This window comes from Bombyx mori, chromosome 6 (assembly GCF_030269925.1).
Source record: "Bombyx mori chromosome 6, ASM3026992v2".
NCBI lineage: Eukaryota > Metazoa > Arthropoda > Insecta > Lepidoptera > Bombycidae > Bombyx > Bombyx mori.
The window spans coordinates 12,069,602-12,096,549 of record NC_085112.1 but is presented as its reverse complement, the minus strand read 5'-3'; the positions used below and the strand labels follow the sequence as shown (position 1 = coordinate 12,096,549).

Genomic DNA, 26,948 nt, shown 5'->3' with positions numbered 1-26,948 from the left:
GAAACGTTCAACAGCTTCCTGAATGTAGGGAGAAAGTGCTATTTCATTACCGGTTTAATTAAAAAAAAAATTATGCGTGTTTTTATTTTTTTCACACAGCTTTTCTAGCTTAACTTATCAATGAGTTATTTTCTGATGTTTTTACCTCAATTGTCAATCCAAACAAAGTAGGTATGAATGCGCTTAGTGCAATATAATCGATTTCTTACTAAATCAGCAAAGTCAAGTTTTTGCCCAACCATCATTACAAGTTCATCAATCACTTCATTCACCAAACTACAAATTGAGGATGCTATAAAACTTTCCGGCAAATTATAATTATAGCACGATTAGCATTAGGTTTAAACTAATAATAATAATAATAAATTAATATAAAAATGAATTGCTGTTGGTTAGTCTCGCTAAAACTTGAGAACGGCTGGATCGATTTGGCTAATTTTGGTCTTGAATTATTCGTGGAATTCCAGAGAAGTTTTGAAAAAATATGAAAATGCTCGGAATTATATAAAAACAAACATTTTGTTTTTTCTTTTATGTGTCCCCTGTTGGACGGATTCCTTTTGTTTTTTTTTAAGTTTTTTTTATACAAAAACTCAGGTCTTTTATTTATCGATTGAGGCACTACGAAGTCTGCCTGGTCAGCTAGTAATAAATTAAACGTAATGTTCTTATATTAAAATTACCTGTGAATGAGCTGCACAATATTCAGGGGTTGGTTGTCTGAAAGGACTGTGTACCGGACACGAAGTCGCGTGCTGCGCGTGCGGCATATGGTGAGCGTGCGCGTGCTGATGCGCGTGCGAATGGTGAGGATGGGGCGGGTGGCGGTGAGCGAGACGGGTCGACTGTGGCGCGTGCCGTGCGCACAGGTGTGTCGAGCTGCCATGATGCTCGGCGAGCGACAGCGTCGAGCAGGACGGCCGCCAATAGCCACCTTCCTCCATGTCAGGCCCGGGGGGGCATCGCGCCGCGCCGCAGCAAGCGCAGCGCCGCGCGCACGTCAGCGCATGTCGCCGCGCCTCGTGCGGACACCAGTCGTCGCGCTCGCGTCCCGACACCCTTCCCGCTCGCCACTACCTCTCCCGCTAGCGGCTCCGCTGAGCGGTCGACTGCCAGTCGTACATCCTCTCATCCGAACTACGCCAGAATAATAGAAAACACTTAAAACTGCCCTTCTAATTCTTTTGGGAATTTCTTCTGGTTCTTTGTCTTGTTTTGCTTCTGAATCTTCTACATCTGCAAGACTTCATCACTTAGCACTTCAAAACCAAAAACCATACCGATCTTTTTAAAAAAACTGCTATCTTGAAACAGAGTAATTTTGAACAATTAATTTAAGTGATTGCACTTCATTCTCGTAGTTATCGTTTCCAAAAGTAAGATCAATACTGAACACCTGAATAATATTTATCCGAGATTACATACATACATAGGCCAGCTGGTTTTTTTTCGGGTCGTGATCCGAATCGTCTACTAACTATCCAGACTAAGGATACGTGAGACTGTCGTCACAAAAAAAAAGAGTTCGTGAATTCTGTGAATACCGATAAAGTTGAAAATGTTGTCCTTGTTTTAAACTTTCTTTTTGCTGCAATAAAGTATACTAACAGCAAATTGAGTAACAATTTAGAAAATATTTACCGAGTAGTAACGTACCTTTACAAATATTACAACCCTTACAAACATTCGTTTCTATTTCATCTACTTCGCGAAACTCAACCGAATTTATATTTTTATTCAAAATATATGCTCCACCTCAACATATCGTTAGATGTTTCAGAAAGACCCTAAAAAAATGAGCCCCAACTACTAGACGTTAATTAAGTAGACAATTATAAGCTTTAATTCAAATAAGATTGCGAGACACGTAGTTCAAGCCTAGAAACTGGCATTACGTCAGTCAGGGTCAATAAATAAAGTCCTCACGTGCAAGACAAGTGAGATAGGATCATAATAGCGCACTAAGGTCTTCGAGGACCTTTTGTTGCTGCGGTAAGCAGGAGTTTAGCTCTAAATCGTTTCATACCTTTTCAACCTTGCAAATACAGGTTCGATCGTGGTTCATTCGCTCTTGTAATTTTGCTTAAGCCTAAACTTCAAATCCAAACTTTAATGACTAGACATGTTTTCAATCGCTCTTGTAACTTTGCTTAAGCCTAAACTTCAAATCCAAACTTTAATGACTAGACATGTTTTCAATCGCTCTTGTAACTTTGCTTAAGCCTAAACTTCAAATCCAAACTTTAATGACTAGACATGTTTTCAATCGCTCTTGTAACTTTGCTTAAGCCTAAACTTCAAATCCAAACTTTAATGACTAGACATGTTTTTAATCGCCCTCGTAACTTTGCTTAAGCCTAAACTTCAAATCCAAACTTTAATGACTAGATAGATTTTCAAATTCATCTGCATTCAAAGTGATTAGTGAAACCAAAGAGTTTTGGGGTTAATCAACAGTTACGATCCAGGCGCAAAATAGTAAAATAGGAAGCAGAGAAAAATCTTAAGCACAATGTTTTAGTACTACCGGTATTTCCCAGGGGCTACAAGCATTAAATATTCAAGTCGTGCACTGGTTAAAGAACCGCTAGAAATGCACGATATTCATTGAAAAAAAGAACTTTTTTTTCTATTTAGACAACGTACTTTTTTAATTTTAATAATGCATCTAACGTAGTTAGTCAATTTTAAGAGCAAAATGGAGAAAGATAAGTCTGTAACAAAACAAAGCGATCAATTGCGTTGTGTTGATACAAATTACAGGCGAACCAGCTTCTGTTACTGTTACGAAGCCTTGACCTAAATGTGATTCATTAAATTTCACTGCTTCGCTTATTCGACGACAATTAAAGGCAACCTCGGAGTAAGAAATAACGACAGTGAGAAAGTAGACTTTTTTATTATTCTCATACCAGCGTTTATGAGCAGTCCTAAATGAAAACGCTGTTACAGACATAATTTGGACAGTAATTTCACATAGCTTTTAAATGAGGTGAATCTTAGTCTCCGTTTAATACTTTTCCATGTCAATAGTAGCTCACAGCTGTACTGTTCAATTTAAAACAATATTTGTAATTGTATTATAACTATCGACTCTTTTACTTTAAACTTTCTATTAAAAAATATCATTAACCATTTATTTCGTATTCCCTTTAGGTTTTTTTTGTGTTGCATTTTTCTAAATCTATATGGAACTAACTGATTGTATACGAAATAAATTGCGTTGATTGAAATAACTGATTCTAATTTCGTCAATATGAAGATGCACTGGAAGCATCAAGATTCATGAATATGTATAATTTGTTCTCCGATGGAATTATTGCCGAAACTGAAAACGAATAGTAAAACGTACAGACTAACTGCTGCAGTCCAAAATTGGGTTAGTGGGCCATCATTTCATTGTCGCTATCATATAGTGAAAAATCACTGCAGCTACCGACGTCTGCACAAACTCTTCAGCAACAAAAACAAATCGCATTAATTATTAAACGTTAAAAAACAATAAAGAGCTTGGCAGCGTTATTGTCAGTTTGTTTAAGTCACGGACCCCGCACCCTCGACAATCTGGGTCGAAAAATATCATCAGAGGGATAATGAAAATAAATCAGTAGGACGCGGCGTGCCTTTGCATCGTAAAAAGTTTATACGAGCTAGGACGAGACGGGCAAAGCCGCAGTCACCGTTCAGTTCAAGGGTTAAGTCAACAAGCTCTAATGGAAACATAATACGATGTTGAGGACGACGCGAACCCATATTTTCGGGGTTAAAAAACCGAAAATGATGCGAGAGGGCTTCTGTTTATCCTTTATTTGTTTTATTCTCGGAAGGCATGCTCAGCATTTCATTTCGTACACGGTTTCGGTGCCAAAATCTCTAGTGGTCTCGAATTTATTATTCGATTCCTATGGGTATAAAAGAAAATAGAAATGTTTACAATAAGGGCGTTGTGGGAAATAAGTATCGACGAATTTCTTATACAGGACCACTGTTCTGAAGAACTTTTTTTTTTTAATTGCCCTTGTAGGCAGACTAGCATACGGCCCACCTGATGGTGAGTGGTTACCGTCGCCCATGGACTTCAGCAATGCCAGGGGCAGAGCCAAGCCGCTGCCTACCGCTGAAGAACGCAATAATTTTAAATTTTGTGGTTAAACAAAAAACGCCTCTCTCAGCATTGAATTTCCTCGCTTTATGTTAAAAGTTTTCCTCCCGTCTCAACATATTTCATTATTCTATATTAGGAAAAATGGAAAAGTAAATCACCATTCATTATAATGTTTTACTTCCTTCATGTTATCCTACAAAACACTAGTCCACATTGCAGTCAGTCAATAAGCTTAAAATTAATTATCTATTCAAAACCATTGTCCAAGAACATGTATTGTAATGTTTGTACACGTATTTCAAAACATTTTTTTACATTAAGCTGCAAATGTCATATATATATAAAATACCTCGTAGCCCTCAATAAGCAGGTCATGATCTTCGGTTCACGAGTGGTGAGTTTCCTATAGACTTCATCTTGGGCGTTTTTAATATAATATTAATATACTTATTAACTATAATTGACACCTTAGAACTTATATCTCAAGGTGGGTGGCGCATTTACGTTGTAGATGTCTATGGGCTCCAGTAACCACTTAGCATTAGGTGGGCTGTGAGCTCGTCTACCCATAAAAGCAATAAAAAAAACACTAGATTCTACCTAACTAACTAACTTATTGACAAGTAATTTAAAATAAACTTTAATATTAAGCTTCTACCATGGGATTTTTTATGCGGTAAATCAATGTAATTGTCACCTTAACCTTTTAGTTTTCTTTAAATTGTGATAAATTAAGAAAAAGACTATTTTATCATCGACAAACTTTAGATCACTCAAATCACGTGAATTTCGATTCTGACTTAATCCAATTGATTAAAATTGTAGTCTTAGTGACGACCTAAATTTATTACAATTGTATGGCTGATAAAAACGCTTACTATACCAAACATAACCACCTACTACATTAGTCACTGCTAAAATTTAAATATAATTTGGAAGGCGTAAAAGTTCATTCAAAAACTTGCCGAAAATTTACCTCAGTTACACCTATCTCAGAAATCCAGAAAATGAAAGTACCCAGCATCAGATTATACCTCTGAAACGTATCAACGAAGGCCTTCATGAAGAGGGTAAGGTAATGAGGTTATACATTTGCGAGGCGAATTAAGTTTCGGCGGAGAATTTTAATTTCGAAATTTAACCTACCTGTTCTAATCAAATTAATTTGGTAAATGTCTTTTGTGTTGCTATCGTATTCTTAATGTTTTATTATTTGGAACAATAGTTGACAACATTATAATTAAGAGTTGATTGATTCTTTCTTTTATCGGTTCTTTGCTTTAAGATTTTCTAATTTGCTTTATTTTCAAAAAGATGGTTACCGATTTCTCCTTTTAAAATTTTGATAAGGAATCGTAGAAAGCGAAGCTACTAAAAATGGTTTTTAATACCGGTTGCTTATTATTCTCTGTAATTAAAGATACATCCGATATTTGGATATAAAGTGATTAACGGCTATTTCGCCCTTAAAACCCGACCAAACCCCGAGACCTGCTTTTCTGTCGTGATTGATTCATGGCAGAAACAAGTGGATCGGTGGTGTACAGGCCGCCTAAGGAATCCTGATAGGAATTAGGGGAGAAGAGTAAATGTTAAGTAGAAACATAACGCTAGGGTACAACGAACGGTCGATGAAGAAGTAATATTAGTGGTTCGAAGAGACGGAATCGCATCTGGTTAATAACATTTATAATGTAAGATCTTTGGGCCTATAAGATACACACTAAGACCGACTGGATTTAGGCTTATTCGGATTACGACAGTTAACACAAGACTTAGACAATTTCGATCGATGTCGATCGCTCTATCTATACTGTATACTGAATGCTAACCACTTGCCAACTGGCAGGATTATCGAGTGCGAACGTAATAAATTTTGGCTTTGATGCGGGCATGCTGTTACGTGGAGTATTCAGAACATATGTTTTTTTAACAATTTTAGTTTTTAATGTATCCGATTACGATTTTCTTTAATTGATCGATCCATTATCCTTCATGTCGTAAACTGTAAATTTACAAATCAAATTGCATTTTTTACGTATTGTATAAAGAATTTTGGACTATCTTCAGAGTAATTTCTGATCCTATAAATTAATACAAGAAAATATATCTAATTATTTTACATAACAAAATATTGGTCAATTTATTATTAGCTCGGCGGGCAGGCGGATAGTGTGACCACTTAAGACGGACCGAGACATTACTGTTTAGATTGAGAAAAGCAATTCTCCGTTGCCTATATAAATTAATGGAAAAATATTCAATTAAATCGTATTCGATCACATTGTACAACAGCTTGTATATAACAGTTAAGGATTATCTAATGGAAACCATAAAAGCGACGAAATGTGCTTGTTCCTGATGTTAATTCTAACCCTAAAAGTATAATACTTTTTAAAATGTACTTTTAAATTGTAAAATCTGACAAGTAATCGTTTAGAAGTTTAACTGTCTAAAATGTGTTTAGACTCGAAAACTAGTTTTGCTTGATCGAAACGATTTACAATACTCTCAATAACTTTTGAATTAAAAAAAAAATCGTTCGAAAACCAATTCATCTAATTGTTCCAGGTAATGCTATTAATTCTCTAATTGGTATTTAAGGTTGTTATTGGCGCGTATTCAGTTGTCACGATACACTGGCATTTACGACCTCCAGACAACGCCGCGACGCAGGTGTCGACGACCAAAACGTTTACTAAAAGCGCATCATAAATTTTTATCGTTCCAAAAAGAAAAAAAAACCTAAAAGAGCATTTTTTTTTTAAAAAGATCGATATGTTGAAACAAACGATTTTTCTTCTTCGATCCAAATATTGATTCCTGTACTTTTACTTACGAATGAATTGTAGTTATTTATGCACACGTTTTGTGTCACTGTTTCATGAAATGTACGTATTACCGGGGAACGTTTGCGTGATGGTTCCCGCTGGGCGCGACGTCGACTGGCGGCCGGGAACATCGGAGGCTGCGCGGAGCTCTTGGCTCCTGCCCCCGCCTTCATTCACCGAGGCCGGGCTCTAACAGCCGGACTTTTAATGCGGCATGTGCTCTTTCCACGGGGAACATGGGTCGCCGTGTCAGCATTGCCGATTCAAGATCAGATGCGAAAGGATTTATTATTTCGCCGTAATTAGTATGTATCGGGTGTGCGAGACTTATTCAATGTTCACCATTGATTTAGGATTTTTATTACTTCATTTTAGGAAACTGGGCGGGACGTGTAGCGATGTTACATGATGAAAGATTGTATCAAAAGAGTCGCATCGTGGAGTGGTCCAGGGGGAAAGCGACACAGAGGTAAACCTCACACAAGATGGCAGGATGACATCACAAGGACAGCGGGCCCAAACTGGATACAGGTGGCCCAGAATAGGGATATTTTTTTTTTCGTTGAAGGAGGCCTCCACTCGAGAGGGTTCTTGTAATTAAGTAACAAAAAGAGTATATATTTATATTTATAATATTTAAAATATTTTTTAAATGTAACTACTGCTATTATTGGTTGCAAGAAATATATATTGACTTTTATTTATATTACTTCATTTTTATTCATTGGTTTACGAATGATGTATGTATTTCAGAAGCAATCATATTTTGTTACGATATGTACATTTTCAGTTTGAGGCAAGAAGACTCTAAATTCTCACAGAATTCTTCGTTATAATATTTCTACTATATTATCGCGTATAATGTGCACAAACCAAAACCATTAACGTTCCTTTCACCCCTTAATTATGTCGGCAATGTGTGAACGATTTTTATCTCTCTTTAATACGAACAAATATTAGCTTTGTTATCTTGTCCTCAACCCACATCATACATTACTTTTGACTCGAATGTACACGGTCTTACTTTTATTATTATTATTATACCTTAAGAAGTAAGTACCAGAAAATAGGCAATTTTTAGCGTAAAAAAGTAAACACATATTGTAGGAATAGATTTTGTAGTCGTCGTGGCATTCGTGTTGAGCGATGCACCGGTGTTCGAATCTCAAGCGGGTACCAATTTTTCTAATGAAATACGTACTCAACAAATGTTCACGATTGACTTCCACGGTGAAGGAATAGCATCGTGTAATAAAAATCAAACCCGCAAATTTTAATTTGGGGTAATTACTGGTGGTAGGACCTCTTGTGAGTTCGTGCGGGTAGGTACCATCACCCCGCCTATTTCTGACGTGAAGCAGTAATGCCTTTCGGTTTGACGGGTAGGGCAGCCGTTGTAACTATACTTGAGACCTTAGACCTTATCTCAAGGTGGGTGGCGCATTTACGTCGTAGATGTCTATGGACTCCAGTAACCACTTAACACCAGGTGGGCTGTGAGCTCGTCCACCCGTCCAAGGAATAAAAAAAAAAGATTTATTACTATATGATTTTAAAAGTTTAATAAATAGAACTTGTTAAGAGATATCTAATGGCCCCAGACTGGCCGAGTTTATTAGTCATTCAAGAAATACATTAATCACCTTCCAGTTTCATTACGTGACCGCCTCCACGCTACCATATTTTACATTCACAATAATTAAAAGTGGATAAAAACTGAAATGGAAGATTCAATTACATTCCTATTCCAGATTTGTGTATCTACCACCTATACTTACTAATATATCATAATATAATAATACATACTATTATATTATACAAATGGTTTCAAAAATACGAATACTCGAAAAGCTAATTTTTAAAGCATGTAAAAAGGAATGTTAAAGCATGTAAAAACCATACAAAGCATCAACACAATATTGTAGTTTCAACTGAAAAATGCGCTGTCATGTTTTTCATTCCAAAAAATGAACGCGACATAAAGCCATTGACTCGCCCCCGTGCTCAGTAAAAGGGACAAGAGAGCAAAAAAACTGACTGACACAACAGCTGCTGGACGTCTGAATTGAGAGAAAAATGACCGGACAAGCGAATCCAGAGATGTGGACCTAAAATAATGGCCAACAAACTCATGACATTTTACGAGGTCCTGTCTTATAAATCAAATTTTCGTTGCCATAACGCAACGCAACTATGCAAATTGCGGAGCCAACGTTCAATGGATAGCCGAAAGGAGGTAAGCGAACTGGAAATAATTAAATTTTAGGGCCGATCACAGCTGGGGTGACTCGCTCCCAGATATGTTCATAAATAAAACAAAACAAACATAGAAGCGACGAAGCTTCGTCTCTAAACGTAGATTTAATACGCCTCATTTTGAATGTCACAAGTCATAAGTAGAATGAGGACGAAAATTATAATCCATTCCTTCAGTGTGCTTGTCCCACTCTCTTTTATTAAATTTTCTTACTACCAATTTAAAACAGATTAAGGTGCTAGGAAAAAACTTCAAGACTTAACTGATTATATTTTTTTTAAACCTGGCTCAAGGGATTACTGTGTTGTTACATGTAGATTCGACTATCATTATCCCGATAGTTATCTCGGCACCCGGTTTGGTAGCGACAAGGTTCGACCAATGCCTTCAGAAGCTTTCACTATCCAAATGGGTTCAGGGCGTGATGTAGAAAGTAGACATTCTTGACAGGGCGCGTTTCGTAAAGAGATTTCTCACTTTCTAGCCCTTGCAGCGATTGATGGTCTCCTGGCTGAGCTTTTGCTCGCCCACCTGTCCTGGTGAAACTGGAAAGGCCTCCAGGCCAACAGTAATATAAAAAAAGTGATTGATGGCTTATGTCGTAAAAACCGTCACCAGCGACAATTTATTATTTCTATTTAAGTTGTGTTTTTTAATCCCATGAAAATAACAATTAATGTAGATTTGGTAATAGTTTCATAAATATATAAATAAATCTACACATTTCAAAAGTGGACAGTATTAATTCAAGATATCAATTAAGGTTTTGATTGTTTTCGCTAAGGAATATGTACCTAAAGGTTGGGAGCTATATGACTAAGTGAAACTGTATTTATTATGTGATGTCACATTGTAGTACCACCATCAATATCTGAAAGACAAAAAGCCTTAGTACTAAGACGTTGCAACAATAAAGAACGTAGGTATATCATCTAAACTATTCTAAACGGAGAAAGGTCTGGCCTTCGCCAACGAAGCAAGCTGGGTCGTAAAAAATAATTTCAACTTCTCTTGTAACTATTAGGGTTGCCCCGGGCTAAAATCGTTTCGTCTTATTCACAAAAATGTCACGCTTGTTAAAGAGAAATTCGGAGGACGAAACTTACATTTCGTACCTAATCTAGCGACGTTTCTGTGATAAGAATATTGTCTGTAGGTATGTCTTTTTTTTTGGTAGATAATTTGATGATGTTACATTGGTGGTAGGACCTCTTGTGAGTCCGCACGGGTAGGTACCACCACCCCGCCTATTTCTGCCGTGAAGCAGTAATGCGTTTCGGTTTGAAGGGTGGGGTAGCCGCTGTAACTATACTGAGACTTTAGAACTTATATCTCAAGGTGGGTGGCGCATTTACATTATAGATGTCTATGGGCTCCAGTAACCACTTAACACCAGGTGGGCTGTGAGCTCGTCCACCCATCTAAGCAATAAAAAAAAAAAAAAAAAATTATCGAAGTTTTGTGGTTGCTGTAACTGTTAGACCATGCCCCGACTACATTGATGGATCATGTATAGTAAGAAATACAGTGGGGAGATGTAGGGTGGGTGCGTTTATTTTCTTGTGTACTTCCTTGACTCCCCCTTCTGCTGAAGGAGAGGGACTACGTGTCACCACTATTAATAATAAAAATGAGTTGGCGAATAACGATAAAGGCATAATTTACAATATCGGAGTTGGAAAAGAGACGTAACGGCAGAACTAATCGATACCAGCTGACACGATCTACTACCACGATAAATAAAGGGAACAAAATTTGATTTAAAAACTAGGTGAAAATACTGTTACGCCGGTAGGAGTATCGCCATCTATCGCCGAATAGTCTATAAAAGCGTTGCAGAGATGGCACGCAGTCAGTTAGTAATCGGAGCTATTCGAAGCGAAACAGCGAACGGATCACCTGAAGCGAAGCGGAAGAAGCGAATTGAGAATTTTAAAGTGCTTCTGAAATATTTTAAGTGTTCTAAGAGTTGAATACTGTTTTAAGTTGTACTTTGGTGGAACATTTATTTATGCCGAACCCCAGCGCGTAACAAGACTAACAGTATTGTACTACTACTACGGACGAATGAAAAGTATGTAGTGACGTAATACTATTTTCTGGTAAAAAGCATCACTAACTTATTTCACGTTAATCGAAAAATTTACAAAATATTATGCTTATTTAAGGAAAGCAAATTTAACATTCAGATTCCAATATTAGTTTGTACAGCCCTGTTTACGAACTACAATTTGATATGAACATAGTGGAAGGGTTTCATCTGTATGATAATTTGTAGAACTCCCAAACTAAAATTCGGATGGAAGACAAGATCAATTCTTAGATTTATTGGCTGCCTTACGTAAAATATGAACGTCTTCGGTGAGAAACCTCCGGAAAACGCTGAAATAATATAGATGTAACGTAATAGATTGTTTTGATCGATCGAAGTATCGAAACTCGAGACAATAATGTGATTACATATTGTTCAGACGGAGGTCAGTGTCTGGCGTAAAACATAAACGCATTAGTATGATGTTCGATAACATAAATACTTGGATCTTCAAGAAAAGGTCACATAAAATTTGCAAACAAAACGTTAAGTGGCCCTTTTAAAACAACATCAAAGATAATGTTCACAATTCGTTTTTGTCGGTTACAGGATTTCGCAATGTTATTGATTTTTCATAAAGTTTAATAAGCATTTGTGAACTAAGCCTTATTTTTTGCCTTCTAATGAAGGTTATGTACATTTTTAGAAATCGAAAGATGAGTGGTGAAATATGATTTTTTAGGCGATTATCATATTATTATTTTATAATATCCACCTTCCTGCTGTGAGGCAATCATGCGTTCCAATTTAAACGACAATACCGTTATGCGAAACAATTGAGAGTTAAACCTCATGTCACAACGTGCGTTTACAGAGTCAAAGAAGGAGGGACCAGTAATGACGTAATGTACATTTAAGGGTTCGACCTTCGTAATAACGATAGGGCCTCCTAGAGCTGTTACCACATCCGTGTCATCCTCTTGTAATGGTCTAATGACGTGGTTCTTTTGTACCAAAGCACAAGTGCAGCTCACAAACATTTCTATTTCTGTAAAAATACAGAATCTTATACCTTTAAACGAGCAATTCTTGTATATATATATATAATCTGAATCTCGGAAACGGCTCCAACGATTTTCATAAAATTTAGTATACAGGGGATTTCGGGGGCGATAAATTGATCTAGCTACGATTTAATTTCAGAAAATGTTGTTTTATTCGTGTTTTCAATAATCAACTCTTCCCGACATCTATTGGCGAATAATAATACTATTTTTCTTAACTGAGGGCAACTAACCGCTTTAAAGAAACAACAAGATGGCGCTATCAAAAAAAAACCGGGCAAAGCTCGGTCATCATCTAGTTAAGTATATTTACAATATGTCCTACCAGAACTTAAGCAATCAATTCATTTCGCGAGTTTGATTTTTATTACATGATCTTTACAGTAAAAGTGGTTCGTGAACAGGGAATAAATACGTATTTCTTTGAAAAAAAAAATGGTATTTTCCAGCGGGGTTTGAATACAGGTATCGCTTTATACGAATGTACAGCGCGCCTTATTCTTCTTCGACTTCGAAACAAATAACGAATTCAATTTGTAGTACAATTTCTTTAATATTCAAGACTTACGTGTTTTCATTATCCTTAAAATGGATTTTTTTAAGCAATCTGTCTCAAACTTTTGGGTCATTAATTATTCAATGTCGAAATTAAGTTTATTTTATGACTATTGACGAATATTGACGTGTAACTGGACTTTTCAAATAATTTTCATCAAGTTTTTTTAAAGTAATGGAATTATATTCTGGATCGGATACATTTTCTTGTTCAAATGTTAAACACATTTTAACATTTGAACAAGAAAGTTGTGGTTTCTAATCCCGAAGACATTCTTTTGGGTTTTTTTCTCTTTCTTCGTTGAATATGATGCCAGCCATGTGTATGGCGTGATAAATCGGCTATATCTTGTCTAAGACATAACAAAAATATGCCTTGCGTTTTTACTATTTTATTTTATTTAAAAATCACTAAAATTGGTAGAACATAATTTGAAGCAATCATGAAATTTAAGTATTCATATTCCAATTTATTTCTTCAGACGGAAACATTGTTTTCTTGATCCGAGAAAGTTGAATTATCATATTTATGGCCGGTCGTCAAGATCACGCCTCCGAAAAAGTATGGCTTTCTCTAGAGTATGAGGTAAATTTTAAGAAACAATATTACACCAAGCGGAAAAATCTATTTTTAATATTCTAATAGTATAATATAAGGCAATCTTGTTGCCAATATATTTTTTGTGTAACTAGTCCGAATCTTGGCATGAGATTCACACGCCGAAGGGGCAAGGGTGTATGACGAGGGACTGCTGTAAAGGTCTACTAAATGACATCTCCGCACAGCCGTCCTATTGTCGGATCCCCACCCGAGACGTCCTCTGGTAGAATCATTGCGGTCAATCCTGCAAGCAAACGCGCGGCCCTCACCACAGATACCTGACCGGCGGAATCGTCCAGCCGCCTAGACAGTGCCACTAATTCTAGGATACCTCGCTGAGCCAATTTGCCGGGTCAGATGGCACGACTCCGCCGTCCGGTCGCTCTTTAGTTTCAAAGGTGTAGCAAAAATGGGCCGAAATGGGGTCGTCCTAGGAAATATAGGCGGCGTGCGTTTACCCCGTCATATCCCCTTCGCAGCTACGATGGTGACACTCCATCGCCGGCACTCTCCCGGCAGTTCAGCATTGTTTATTTTCAGACCATTTTCAAATCAATCAATTCAAACGTTTTTGGGCAGACATTTTATGTTCTAGAAGGTTGGGTTACGGATTGGTGTACATTGTAATAACTGCCATTCAGTCAAATGGTAAACACCTACTCATGCATAATGTGGTTTCCCATTTTGGCGGTTTATTTATCTATTAAATAATTTATTTTTTTCATCGCGAAATTGGTACCACGACCACAAAACAAGTACCGATTTTCTACTTGAATTAACTTGTTACAGAATATTACGTTTAGGGATTTAGTTAGAGTATGGATTTATTTCATTCGATTTCGGATAAGTATACAACTAGATCAACTTTAACAAAAACAAAAAAAAACTCCCGATGTATTTTTCACTCTGTTAGCTTTGGCCAAGTGCAAGGTACTTACTTGTTTTAAAGAAACCAAGAGCTCCTTCACGTTTTTGGCATGATGAAGTAGGCTTTCATGTTGAGTGAGATATTTTTATGAATTACTTTTACGTACGGAATTTCATCTTATCATATTTCAAAAATATTTTTTTTTGTAATTATTGTTTGGTAGTAACTGAATATTGTAAATAATTTCAAATTCAGACTGACTAATTTTTTATTTTCCTCAATTAAAGAGGCTTGCCATGAATGAAACATTATCCATCAGCTCGTCACCTTTGCCAGTAACAATACGGAACAAAAAAACTGAATATGAACGACCCTACAAGAATACGAGTTTGAGATATAATTTGCCTTAAACTCCTATCTTCCTTTTCCTTTTAAGATGAAGTCTGTGCCTTGCGTCTTTATGTTTCATTTATCTTTTCAAGTTGTCATGTACAGAGATTTTGTCGTGCCATCTTTCATACAATGCATTTATTTTGGTATTCAACCCTCTTTGTTGCCATTGTCATATTCGAAATTAAACAAATTCAATTTTAAAAAAACACCGTTCGTCTAAATTATGTATCTGCCGTAAACCTTTATCACAACGAAGATATTTATCTTAAAATATTAATTACTATATAAGCAACTTAAAAATAAGTCTTATCAAATTTCAATAATAGTTCTAAAGCTCATTAAGAACTTCAAATTAGCATAAAAAAATTTTTTTTTTTTGCAAGTTATGATCAGTACGAATGTTTTCCGTGAATGCTATTAAGCCCTTAAAGATAGATAAAATTTGTGCTTTGAAAAGTTACTGAATGTTTATTCAAAGTTCCAACCTCCGGTCAGATTTAACATTACATTAGAACCGTCCAGATTTTCTGCCGCATCACAGTTCTCGCATCCAAACTCTTCATTTAATAAGCGTAAAAATTTGTAGCCCTTGAAATTATCCTCCGTCACAAAAAATAACGCACCAGCTGTTACGATAGTCCCGTGAGTTAACAGTTTCAAATGAATTTCCTATTCCTCGAACATCAAATTTAGCTAATCGCAATGAGAAAAAAAATATAGATTCGATGAAGTTACCGTTTTTCAATAATGGCTAATCATTTGAAACCTAATTTATGTATGACATATTTTTTATCAATATCGTAACGATAAAAATATGAGTTCCGTTGCGGTAGCAAGGGCCCCAAACGGCTCACAGCATTCATGACGTGTACGGTGGGAACTATAATACTATAAACTACAAACGAACGCACGACTCGTTATTGGTTTAAACGCTTTGGACGTTGAACTTTTTATCTAAAAAATGAGCGCTGTCGTCGCCCACAAACTAAAGTCAACAACGACCAATTAACAGCGATAGTAGAAGCTGACGGCAGCAAATTCTCCGTTGAGTTAGCGGCAGCTTACAAGTTTGGCATCAAAACAATATTGATCAATTTGGCAAGATGAAGAATCATTGATAAGTGGGTGCCGCACAAACTGATCGATCGCCAGCGCGATTAACGCCTTAAGCCCTTGTAGCCGCTTAAGTATCCCTTGCATTGTTCTACAGACAGAGACAGAAATTTTGAACCGCATTGTTACTTGCAATGAAAAGTTGATAATCGTAACCATGTTGAATATACTCTGGTTGTCACTTAATATAAACATTAAGTTTTGACAAAACAAACGTGCCTTTAACTCATCAATAATAAAGGTCTCCGTTTCAGTTTAAATCATGTCGATTATCACGTTTCAATAGTGAGAATTGTCATACGGCATTTCATAGTATCTGGGATTGTGGTGTCGTGATGTGTCTCCGGTCGGACCCTCATCAGTTTTGGTTGTAGATGTCACAGAGACTAGTACTCGACAACTATTATTGAAATTATATGAGTATTCGAAAGTTTAATAGAATTATTCGTTAGTTAGTCTTGGCAATTTATTTTTGAATAATTAGGCCATAATCAACCTTGTTGTTGCTAATTCATTAAGGACAAAAGAAAAATTCACAGGCCAGTTAATTTGAGAATCAAAAACCTTTAAAACATGAACCATCGTACCTAACGCTCACAACGCAACGTCCCAAACAAACATTCCCAAGTTGTCCTCAAGAGCCTGTAGTTGACTTATATTAATTAAGCAATTAGTCAGCGGAGTGCAGCTCGGTGCCGGCATTAATTCGATCAGACCTAACAAACTGTGCCTTAATTCATTCAAGCCTCAACTTCAGCCGTGGCTAATCTGGCCTTAGTCTAATAACACCTGGTGCATACGGTAACTAAATTATCCCTCAATGTTAGATTTTAACGTAGGGGAGAACGTTATAAAACTATAACTAAAATAATTTAAGTCTTACCAAATCGATTAACATCCAATACGTCTTTTCCTAATTTCGACTGAAGTAGATTATAGATAAAAAAAACATGTGTATTTCTCAATTTTTGTTAGGATTTAATTAATTTAGAAAACAAGCCATCTAACCCTTGAAATATATGCAGATAAACAAATACTAAACGGGAAAATGGCCAACGTAAAATAGAACCGAAAAGTTTCACCTCCATCGTTAAATGGCCACTTTCGATAATGGGACGCTGTTCCAGATATTGGATCTGATTGGCCCAACCATCAGTTTTACCGGCATCTCGGGTTAATTTATTTTAGTACGTCTTTCACAATTTCTATAGTTTTGTAAGTAAAAGCTTCCAAAACGAATCAATCCTAAATATTACAGAACATACATATAATCTTCATTGGGAGATTTCATGGTGGTATTTAAGTACGCAGAAGCATGAAGGTTTGGTATTGAGTTTTCAATTTAAAAAGGACTGAATGCGTACTTACAATGAAGTATCGATAACATCATGCTATAAATATAAAACCTGGAGAAAAAAAACATAGTTAGGATGGTACGAATTTTGAAAATACTCCGTGAACCGAATTATTGATAGTTTAGTTACGATCATAAATAGTTACGGTTTTAAAATATCTCAATATCAACTAGAAAATGTGTTCTACTCTCGACCAATAATATTTTATTTCGTAAGCGTAAGTAACAAAGTATCGAGAGCTTTTACTGTATGTGTTCTTGAAAATCCACTCTCACTTTCCCTTTTCCAATTTAGGTCAAATGAATTATAAATTCAAATGTCAAACCTCTTTTCGAACTCGCTAATTCAAATATGCTGAAACAGTAAACTAGCCGAGGTTCCGACCTATATTTAAAACCTAAATGACAACAGTTCAAAAGGCGAATGTTACTTTTCTGCAAAGATAAAACGAGAAAAACTGAAAGGAATGCATTAGAACAGTAAATTCAACAAGAGAGCACCTCAAGTTTTTTCATTAGCAGTTGTAACGTAAGCCTTTTAGCGTGGGGTAGATATTATAAGATATTTACTTCGAAGTATCAGTGTGTAATTTGTAAAGAAACTAGCTTCATACAAGCCTTTTAGACTGTGTGTTGTTTAATTGCATTTTATCATATTTTTAACCTAAGCGATACTAGTTACAGCATGGTGGTGCACGGTTAAAATCTAGCAATACGCAAGTATAATAGCTTGGTTTGATGACAGGATAATCACAAAAAAAGGGTGCGTGTACTTATGTACGCGCGTAAGAAGTTATACTTTATTTTTATTAAATTTGCTCCATTTTTTTTATTTAAATTTTAATTAATTTGAAAAAAATCGATTAAACAACATCCTCAAACACGCATATTGGATATCCCTTTTCTTGACATCGTATAAATTCGGTAATTCTCGGTACGGTTCGGAAAGTTCACCTGCGGCTACATTCAGACTCGCCAAGTTACGTCGGTCGTATTGTAATGAGCGATTTAGTGGCCAACTTCATTCTGTAATTTTGTGTCACGGTGCGCGCGCATCGTAAAATTTCACTCTCATAAAATTTTCATAACACGCCTAAAGAAGTATAACTTCAAAAATCTTTAAAATTTGCAGGTTTTCCATTGAGACACTACAATTCAATGAAAATATGGGAAAGCCAATTTATCAAACCCAAAAAATATGGGAAAGAATTAAAATAAAACGATCCGTGCGAATAGGTCGCCATTGATCTATTGATAGAATCACGATGTCCACACTCGGGTTAATCGCGGCCTGAACATTCATTGATGTCGTTAATATCAAAGCTTAAAGCTCTAATCACCATTCGGTCATTTCCCATAGCTTCGTGCAAGCTTATGGAATTTACTGCGACTCTTTCACATTTTTTTTCTCCTCATCTCTGACCAGATTACTGGTACTAAATATTTAATACTGTTTGAATTACTTTTTGAAGGGGGGCGAAGCTTTTAATGGAGTCTTTCATTTTGATGTTCCTTAGATCTTTAAGACGGTTCATTCAAGTGTATTTAATTTGAATACACTAACCATCTGTATATTAATAATTGTGCGAGAGTACTAAAAGCCAAAATTACTAAGCGTTCAAAGTCATCAGCTAAAGTATGAGATGTTAGATGTATATTATGTATCGAACGATATGACTATGCCGGTGTTCAAATCGTGTGAGGAGATACATCCCATTTTTTTCTAGAGCAATCAATTCACGAATTACTGCCACGATGATTTTAAACATCATAACATTGAGTAATTATTTACCTTCAAACCTTAGCTCTTATTTCGCTCTTTTTTAATAAAGACTTTTCCTTGGTTGGCTTTACTTCATTTATAGAGTAGCATACATTACATTACACAATGACAACCAAGAAAGGAAAAATGAAAAGCAGCGTCTTTTCTAATATTAAATTCTCATGCGAGCGAGAAAAATGCATTACCATTTAAACACGAGCAGTGAAAGAAAGCGCAGAAAATACGTTACAAGACCCTCCAGGCAAGACTCCACGCCATATGAAATATCACCTCGGGATGACTTCATACAAACGGCGGTTACACAATTTGTACCATATTTTACTCGCTGTTTTAAGCGCGAATCCTAACATGAATATTGTGATAAATCACATATTTTTCTTTATGTTTATATAAATGTTTTCGGCTAACTAAGATGTTTACGATATCAACTTATTTATACATGTCGCTAAACAATCGTGCTCTTTGAAAAAGCGAACATTTCATATTCGAGTTTTAGCTTTAATAAATTAAGCCATTATAAAGTAGCAGCTGAAACGTAAACCTCAATTTATTAATGAGTTATAAGTATTATAGTTTCGATTTCACGTAAAAGAGAAATACATAAATTTACATTTTTTTCGCTCCATCGTAGCCTGAAAGAGATCCATAGACCGTTGTTTTTTGACATTGTCAGTAGATCGTTTTTTTATTATGGTAGGTACAATACAGTTATGGTTCGATCTGAACCCAGCGCCCTCATGGCAGCCTAGGGCTCCGGAAACCAGCACGAGGTGCCCGTCGAACATGTGCCGCGATCCGCCGCGCCGTATGTACTATTTTAACAAAATATCGTTATATCTACTATTTTATCAAAATATAGTCGCGAAGGCACCGTCAAATCGCGACCCGTGTTACCGAGGTAAAAATTCAAATACCCACAGATTGGTTTCGAACACTAATGTTAGTTCTGAACGTAAGTAGCCTTTTTGACTCGTTAAAATGGAAGATACGCCGTTATGGCAGAGACACACCGATGCGCCGCAGCTTAAGCAGCTAGGTCCCGCATCAACGTCACCTCAGAAAGACGAAGAGAAGAAACCCAACCTTCAACGTCCTAAGAATAAGACAAGAAAGAATATTCTAGCACCGATTATGAAATCTATTAAGCAATCACCATTAACAAATGATCCGCTATGGATGGACTCCTTCGTCATCGAAGGTGAAACTGTCTTCGTCAACGTGAATTCGGCAAAGGGTTTTCAAGCAGACACAGCGGGTTACATAAATTTGGTTGAGGCTGAATAAGCAATCAGCGACTTCGACAAGTACTACGCTAAGTCAGTGCCAGCATCCGCGCATGCCTACTAACATGGTTTACTCTATTGGTATGAGGTTGTGCTCATTGCACAGAAGAACGGTACTTCACACGATCAAGACAAGTTGTGCAAGGCCATGGAACTGCGAAGATAGTTTCAGAAGCAGGTTAATACGTTGAAGGTCTTGGTGATTTACAGGACGCAATGGGCGTTAAGCACAATATACATGCAAATGAACCAAATGCTTAGGGGCATTTTGGCAGAATCACTTCCGTAAAACACGCTCTCTCTGAGACCCTGCCTGCCCCTGCAATACTGTGCTACCGACAAGAGCAATATTACAAATTTTTAAAGTTTGCAGCATTATCATTTACAACATAATGCTATTTGTTCATTGTGTAAGTCATCCATAAATACGTATTTCCTTAAAATGTTAGTAGTAAGTACTAGCTGCTTGCGGGCTTTGAACACCGACACAGTCGCATCGTTTGTAGGTATCAAACCGAGTTTTGATACGAGTACACCAATCTTACCTGTTAGGCCAACTCATTTACAAGATACAAACGTTTTATAGCCTAGAATAGATGGTACTCACAAACATGTGGTTCCAATAGGATGGCGCCACTTGCCTAAAGCACGGGAAACATTAAATTTATTGGATGAAAAATTCGAAGGCTTCGTCTTCTCGCGTGATGGCGACATCAACTGGCCACCGAGATCGTGTGACTTAACACTGCTCATACTACTTTCTGCGGGGTTATGTGAAATCTCAACCATACCTTACGCTCTTTGTTAAATTAAGCCTCATTTATGCGAAGATGTCAAACAAAATTGGTCCACCAGGATACACCAACTACAGCAGCGGAGTCGCGGCGGCCATTTGGCTGAAATTATATTCCATACATAATTTCATCTAAAGCCCTTTAAAATAAAATAAAAACTGTCGCAATATCACTTAAACAGGTTATTGTATTTTATTTTTAAAATAAGTTCGAGCACTCCTAATGAAAAACCCTTTATAAAAAAAATTCGTATTGTTGTCGACGGCCAGTGACAATCACCATCTATTACATCACTGAGAAATAAAGTCGAAATTTATTTGAAAATTTCGTCCTGCACGGTTGTTGATAAAAATAAAAGATTGAATTTTGTGTATATAATTAAAAGTCGCCTACCTAAAATTCAAAATGAAGCGTTTACGCGCATGAATATATTAAAGTCGTCTAACCGTATACAAACCTGTCGTTGTATTTCGGGAGCACAATCAAATTCAAAGTGAATTTCTGTTTAAGCAGCGTTTTACTAACGAGGGCGGTGCGCGTGGGTGCGACTCCTAATATTTCAACGTGCAACACCCACGTTTCACATCGACGTGCATAAATCTATTTCTAACAAACTTACGTTTTATTTACACACATTATTCGATATTGATTCCTTTTATTTCATATTTTTCCTTTCACTTCGAATCCTGGAGCCAGTAGCAATCTATATATATATATAAATGAATTGCCGTTCGTTAGTCTCGCTAAAACTCGAGTACGGCTGGGCCAATTTGGCTAATTTTGGTCTTGAATGATTTGTGGAAGTTCAGGGAAGGTTTAAAAGGTAAATAAATATGAAAATGCTCGGAATTAAATAAAAATAACAATTTGGTTTGTCCTTTGATGTGTCCCCCATCGGACGGATTTCTTTTCTCTTTTATTTATCGATTGAGGCACTACGAAGTCTGCCGGGTCAGCTAGTTTTCTATATAAATACGTGCATACATAAAACATGTTCACGAAAGTACTTTGACAACACCGTGTAATATAATATAGACTCCAAAAATTCATAGATTTAATTTTCAGGGCGACTGGCGTGTAATGTAAGGCCTAATAGTTATGTAAGTGGCAACATTGGGCTTAATTTTGACGTAAATTGGTCACGTGATCCAGTCTCAATAATCACATTTACCATACAATCCACAATTCAACCTCATGTCTTAGAATGGGACCGAGGACTTAGGCGGCCACTTATTACGGAACCTTTCCGCTTGAGAGTACGAGTCGAGCTACACAGGAGTCATTGGGATAAAATATTTGCTGATTTAACAGGACCACGAACAATTCCAGGAGGCGCCTCAAAATAATTCACATCATGTGAACTATTTTCACCAATATTCAGCGATTTATTCAGTTTTTTTCCCGTCATTACTTGCATTTTAATAAGTTTTGTCGTATTCAAATAATGTAAAAGTAAGATAACATTTTAAAAGAAGATGCATATAATTCTATCATTAACTTATTTGTGTTGATTTCCAAACACAAAATCAAATTGAAAACTAGCAGATTATCAAACTCTCTTGTCACCAGACTTAATCTGTTTATATCCAAAAATAAATCTATTTATAGCAATCCCGAGGCATAATTACGTTTTGGAGCTATTTACGTTAAACTCCTTTACGGCCTCATAAATGAAGCCTTAAATGATTACCTTAATAACATCGCCGGCGCAAGACCTAAACTTTGTTACGATTTAATTAATCATTGTAATCATCTAATGCACCGTCGCAAAGACAGTTCCGGATTATTGAGTACTACTCAAACGGTTATCTACATATTAATACATGAAGCAAAAACTTTGTATCCCTTTTTACGAAAATTGCGCGGCCGGAGGAGTATGAAATTTTCCAAACTTATAGAGAATATAGAGAAAGAAAATAATGCATAAAAGATACAATAAATCAATAAAGAAAACTACACACACTACCATGTATTTGACGCACACACTATTTATTTATTGTCAGACTTTTGTTCTTGACGTCTGTGGTCAAATTGAGAATAGATTAAATATTGTTTGTTATTAATATTTTTCTATAGTGTAGTCTTGGCAAAATTTGTGATTATAGAAGTGTAATAAGCCTTTGAAAATAAAATCATAATACCGATTCGACTACCGAGTAACCACTAGTCTCTATTAATATTCAATTATTTGTACAGTTTAACAGATTACTATGATAACATTATCGATATGTTTTCATAGATGCCAATTTAGTAGGGTAATTGAGCAGACGAGTTCACGGCCTTTCTAGAGCTAGTACAGATGATTAAGTATGTATATTGCATGCAAACACATATGAATAAAAACGTTACAGGTCAAAGTCAATCTAAATTATTTTTATTTTTGCTATACGCTTTTTTTAGCTTGGTATACATATTACATGTTTGTCTACAACGGAATTTTTGAACAGTTTTACCGATTTCAAAACGTCCAATTAACTTGAATATTCATTTGCGCACGCATCAAGGGCAGATGACATTATAATAATTTTATATCTGCTATCTAATATCCTCACCAGTATCAACGAGATAAAAACAAAAGATTAAATTCATCGTTAGTTCGGTTTGCTAATTAAGTGTGCTTATTTAATTTTTCTTTTTGTATTCGGAGTTTTAAGTAAGAATATGGGTATCTTCAGTCAGAGCTGCAATGGTGTGTATCGCGTTCTTTTCGGGGACATTCGAGAGGGTTTCTTCTCAATTATTCACTGATCATTAAGTGAACACAATTAGTATTAAATAAATACCCGCTACAATTAGAAAATCATGTTGATGAAAAGTACTCAATATTCTAGAGGACTGTAGCGTGAACATTGGCATATCGGGTCGCACTCGGGCGTCATCGGGCGCGATCGGAATTTCCGAACGCGCAGGTGTCCTCTGACGTCATGACAAGATTGCTCGCCGATCATAATAAAATGTTCATTATAAAAATTGAAATTTTAGTTTATTTTTTATCGCATAGTGCCTAGCGTCGTTTACTCCTTATTGTTAAATTTTAATATGTACACATACATCTGAACATTATAAATAATATTGAAATAGAGAGTTGACTTCTATACGAGGAAAATTTCCCGCGAATACGGAGAACAAATAACCAACCACAGGAGCATTATTGTTGCCTACGCTAATCCACGACTCCGTCGGTTAATTTCAAGAACTGTATGCATTTTATATAAGGCAAGGAGGATTCTGAGGCGAGAAAAACGAAAGACTGCATACTGACTTGTTTACTAGCTTCCTTCTTGGCACGTGGGATGACCATGGAACTGGTACTTTACGCTTACCTGTAACAAATAAAAATATCATTAATTTAAATTAACATTCAAATATTTTAAACAGAAAGACCAAATATATTTGGGTTATGTAAACCTAAAACAAAAGAGGAACGTTTACAATTCGTGTCTTATCCAGGTTTTTTTAATTCCATTCAAATTGTATTCGAAGTCCTAAAACGTGTGAAAGTGTTTTTCGTTTTCACAAAATTCTAGTTGCAAAAAATAATGGTATACCTTTGATGAAATCCAAAAAAGATACGCCTTTTTATGTAAGGTCACAAATAAAACATTCTTTTTCAATTTTCTGAGCACGTACTCCGACACAGATATGAGTATCGGATACAATCGTGTCACGGAGAATGAAATCATCTGTAGCACAAATGGGTACATTTGCTCACGGCACCAATAATTCGGTATTTTATAGCAAATATTTTGACTGAAAACGCATTGTCAATTCATCATAATATAAAATACAGTAGTATATTCAATGATACGGTACATACTTCTCAAACAAGCAATATCGAAAATAATTGGTAGTTATGGCTAATATCCACGGAACAGCAATGATCTATTATGGTTCTATATATATTATCTATTATGATTTGGACCTTTTCGGAATGTTAACTATCATTTTACAACTACCAACCGGGTTTTATCATGCTACTACCGACCCGCCCTCGCTTCGCTTCGGAAACTGTAATTTATTATTGATTTCTACACTATTTAATGGATGTTATTATACATATAAACCTTCCTCTTCAATCAATCTATCTATTAAAAAAAATCGCATCAAAATCCGTTGCGTATTTTTGAAGATTTGAGCAAATATAGGGACAGATATACGGACAGAGAAAGCGACTTTGTTTTATACTATGTAGTAATATTGTATAACTTGAAAAGGCATACAGTCTAAATGTTCTTTGGAATTAGTAGGAACCTGGACCTTAATGCCGCAGCTTTCTTGGAACGCGAAGACGGATTATCAATGAATTGGATTTCCAATTATACATCTAAAAACCGGAGCGTATAATTGGATAGCGTTAGAAATAAGCAGGCAGATGGGATCGAACTATGCGTGGTCACCACACATCATAGCACTACAACTCTCGTCCTCATTCGAAAAAAATGTTTTTCGGTCGATTCACGCAAGGCACTGTGAACGTTACATAAAACATATACGGTCCTTGCAGGAGCACAGACGAGTGTACCGCGGTATCAATATGTAACACGCCACTGTGAATACGTGAATGGACTGGCTGTTTGTCGAGCTTTAGAATTGCAACCGCCCACGGCTTCAGGTCGGCGGCTGTCGTGAACTCTAGTGAACCACATTCCGCAAGGACACGGCTTTTTTTTTTCGTTTTGACACCATTTTTGTTTACGCTATCGCTTACTTTGTGTCGTTTTTGTAATGATAATAATAAAGTTAATAACAATACTTTTTATGGCATCTTTAAGATTGGTAATTAAACTTTAGTACCAATTTAGATTAAAAAATATAACAGATTCATTATTACTTTTACTGGTGGTAGGACCTCTTGTGAGTCCACACGGATAGGTACCACCGCCTTGCCTATTTCTGCAGTGAAGTAGTAATGCGTTTCGGTTTGAAGGGTGGGGCAGCCGTTGTAACTATACTGAGACCTATATCTCAAGGTGGGTGGCGCATTTACGTTGTAGATGTTTATGGGCTTCAGTAACCACTTAACATCAGGTGGGCTCTGAGCTCGTCCACCCATCTAAGCAATAAATAAAAAAAGATTTTACTTTAAACAAAAACTGTTTATTTTACATTAATTCGTGTGCTTTGGCCACCGAATTGCATTTGTGTTCAAGAAAGTAATATTTTCCAACATTCTGGATACTTCAGAGTGCTTTGTAGCGAAAGCCTCTTTTCAGGCGCCAAAGAGAACCGAGCTCGCGATCGTAATGAACGCTGCATATATTTTGAAGGCTTATGTAGTGCCCGTTTAATGGAACCTTCCAGAGCCCGTTGCGCTTCGACTTCGAGAAAAATCGGTTGGAAAAAAAAACATTAACCTTATAATTTTAGTTACGTTTAAATAAATAATATTGGTCGAAAGTATCCCATTAATGGTATCAAACAAGAATAATAGAAACCTTTTACTATGGTTGATTTCTCAAACAATGTTATAGTAATTAGTAGGCTATCGACAATAAATGATAACATAAACAATATAATCATGAACGAACTTGCAACGGAATTTATTTTTGCTTTAATATGAAACGGAGAAAACGAAAATATGAAATAGGCAATTAAGATTGCGACCGCGATAAAGCAATTTAAATAAGAATCCGCAAACAAGCAGTGTTAGGATTGAAATGGAATACTTAAACAAACGAAGGTGGCGAGCCTCTTCAAATAAGATGGGTTCCGGTTACAAAAGAAAATATATCCGACATCTAAAAGGACTTGTGTCAGTTTCAATTTGCCATATTCGATATAAATAATTAAAAATAAGTATAACTCAATACTTATAAGTATAACTCAATATTTATTTTAAATTATATATATTATGCTGATGCTCCCCTGAATAATTATTATTTACATAATATGTAGACTGAGAGTGAGATCATAAA

The 26,948-nt window shown here is 36.2% G+C and overlaps 1 protein-coding gene across 5 annotated transcripts in view; it reads right to left on the bottom strand.

Moving 5' to 3' along the window:
* LOC101744976 (peripheral plasma membrane protein CASK) overlaps positions 1–26,948 on the bottom strand; it is a 219,194-nt gene that overhangs the window by 171,612 nt on the left and 20,634 nt on the right. For 4 of the 5 annotated variants that reach the window (XM_062669170.1, XM_062669172.1, XM_062669171.1 and 1 more), the window contains exons 1-2: positions 6,945–7,045; positions 684–1,236 (exon numbers count right to left, since the gene is read on the bottom strand). The exons of the other annotated variant lie outside the window; for it this stretch is intronic. In XM_062669170.1, coding sequence (XP_062525154.1) covers positions 684–944 — 261 coding nt within the window. In that variant the 5' untranslated portion in view covers positions 945–1,236; positions 6,945–7,045. Of the gene's footprint in view, positions 1–683; positions 1,237–6,944; positions 7,046–26,948 lie in introns of those variants that run through there. 5 annotated transcript variants of the gene reach the window in all.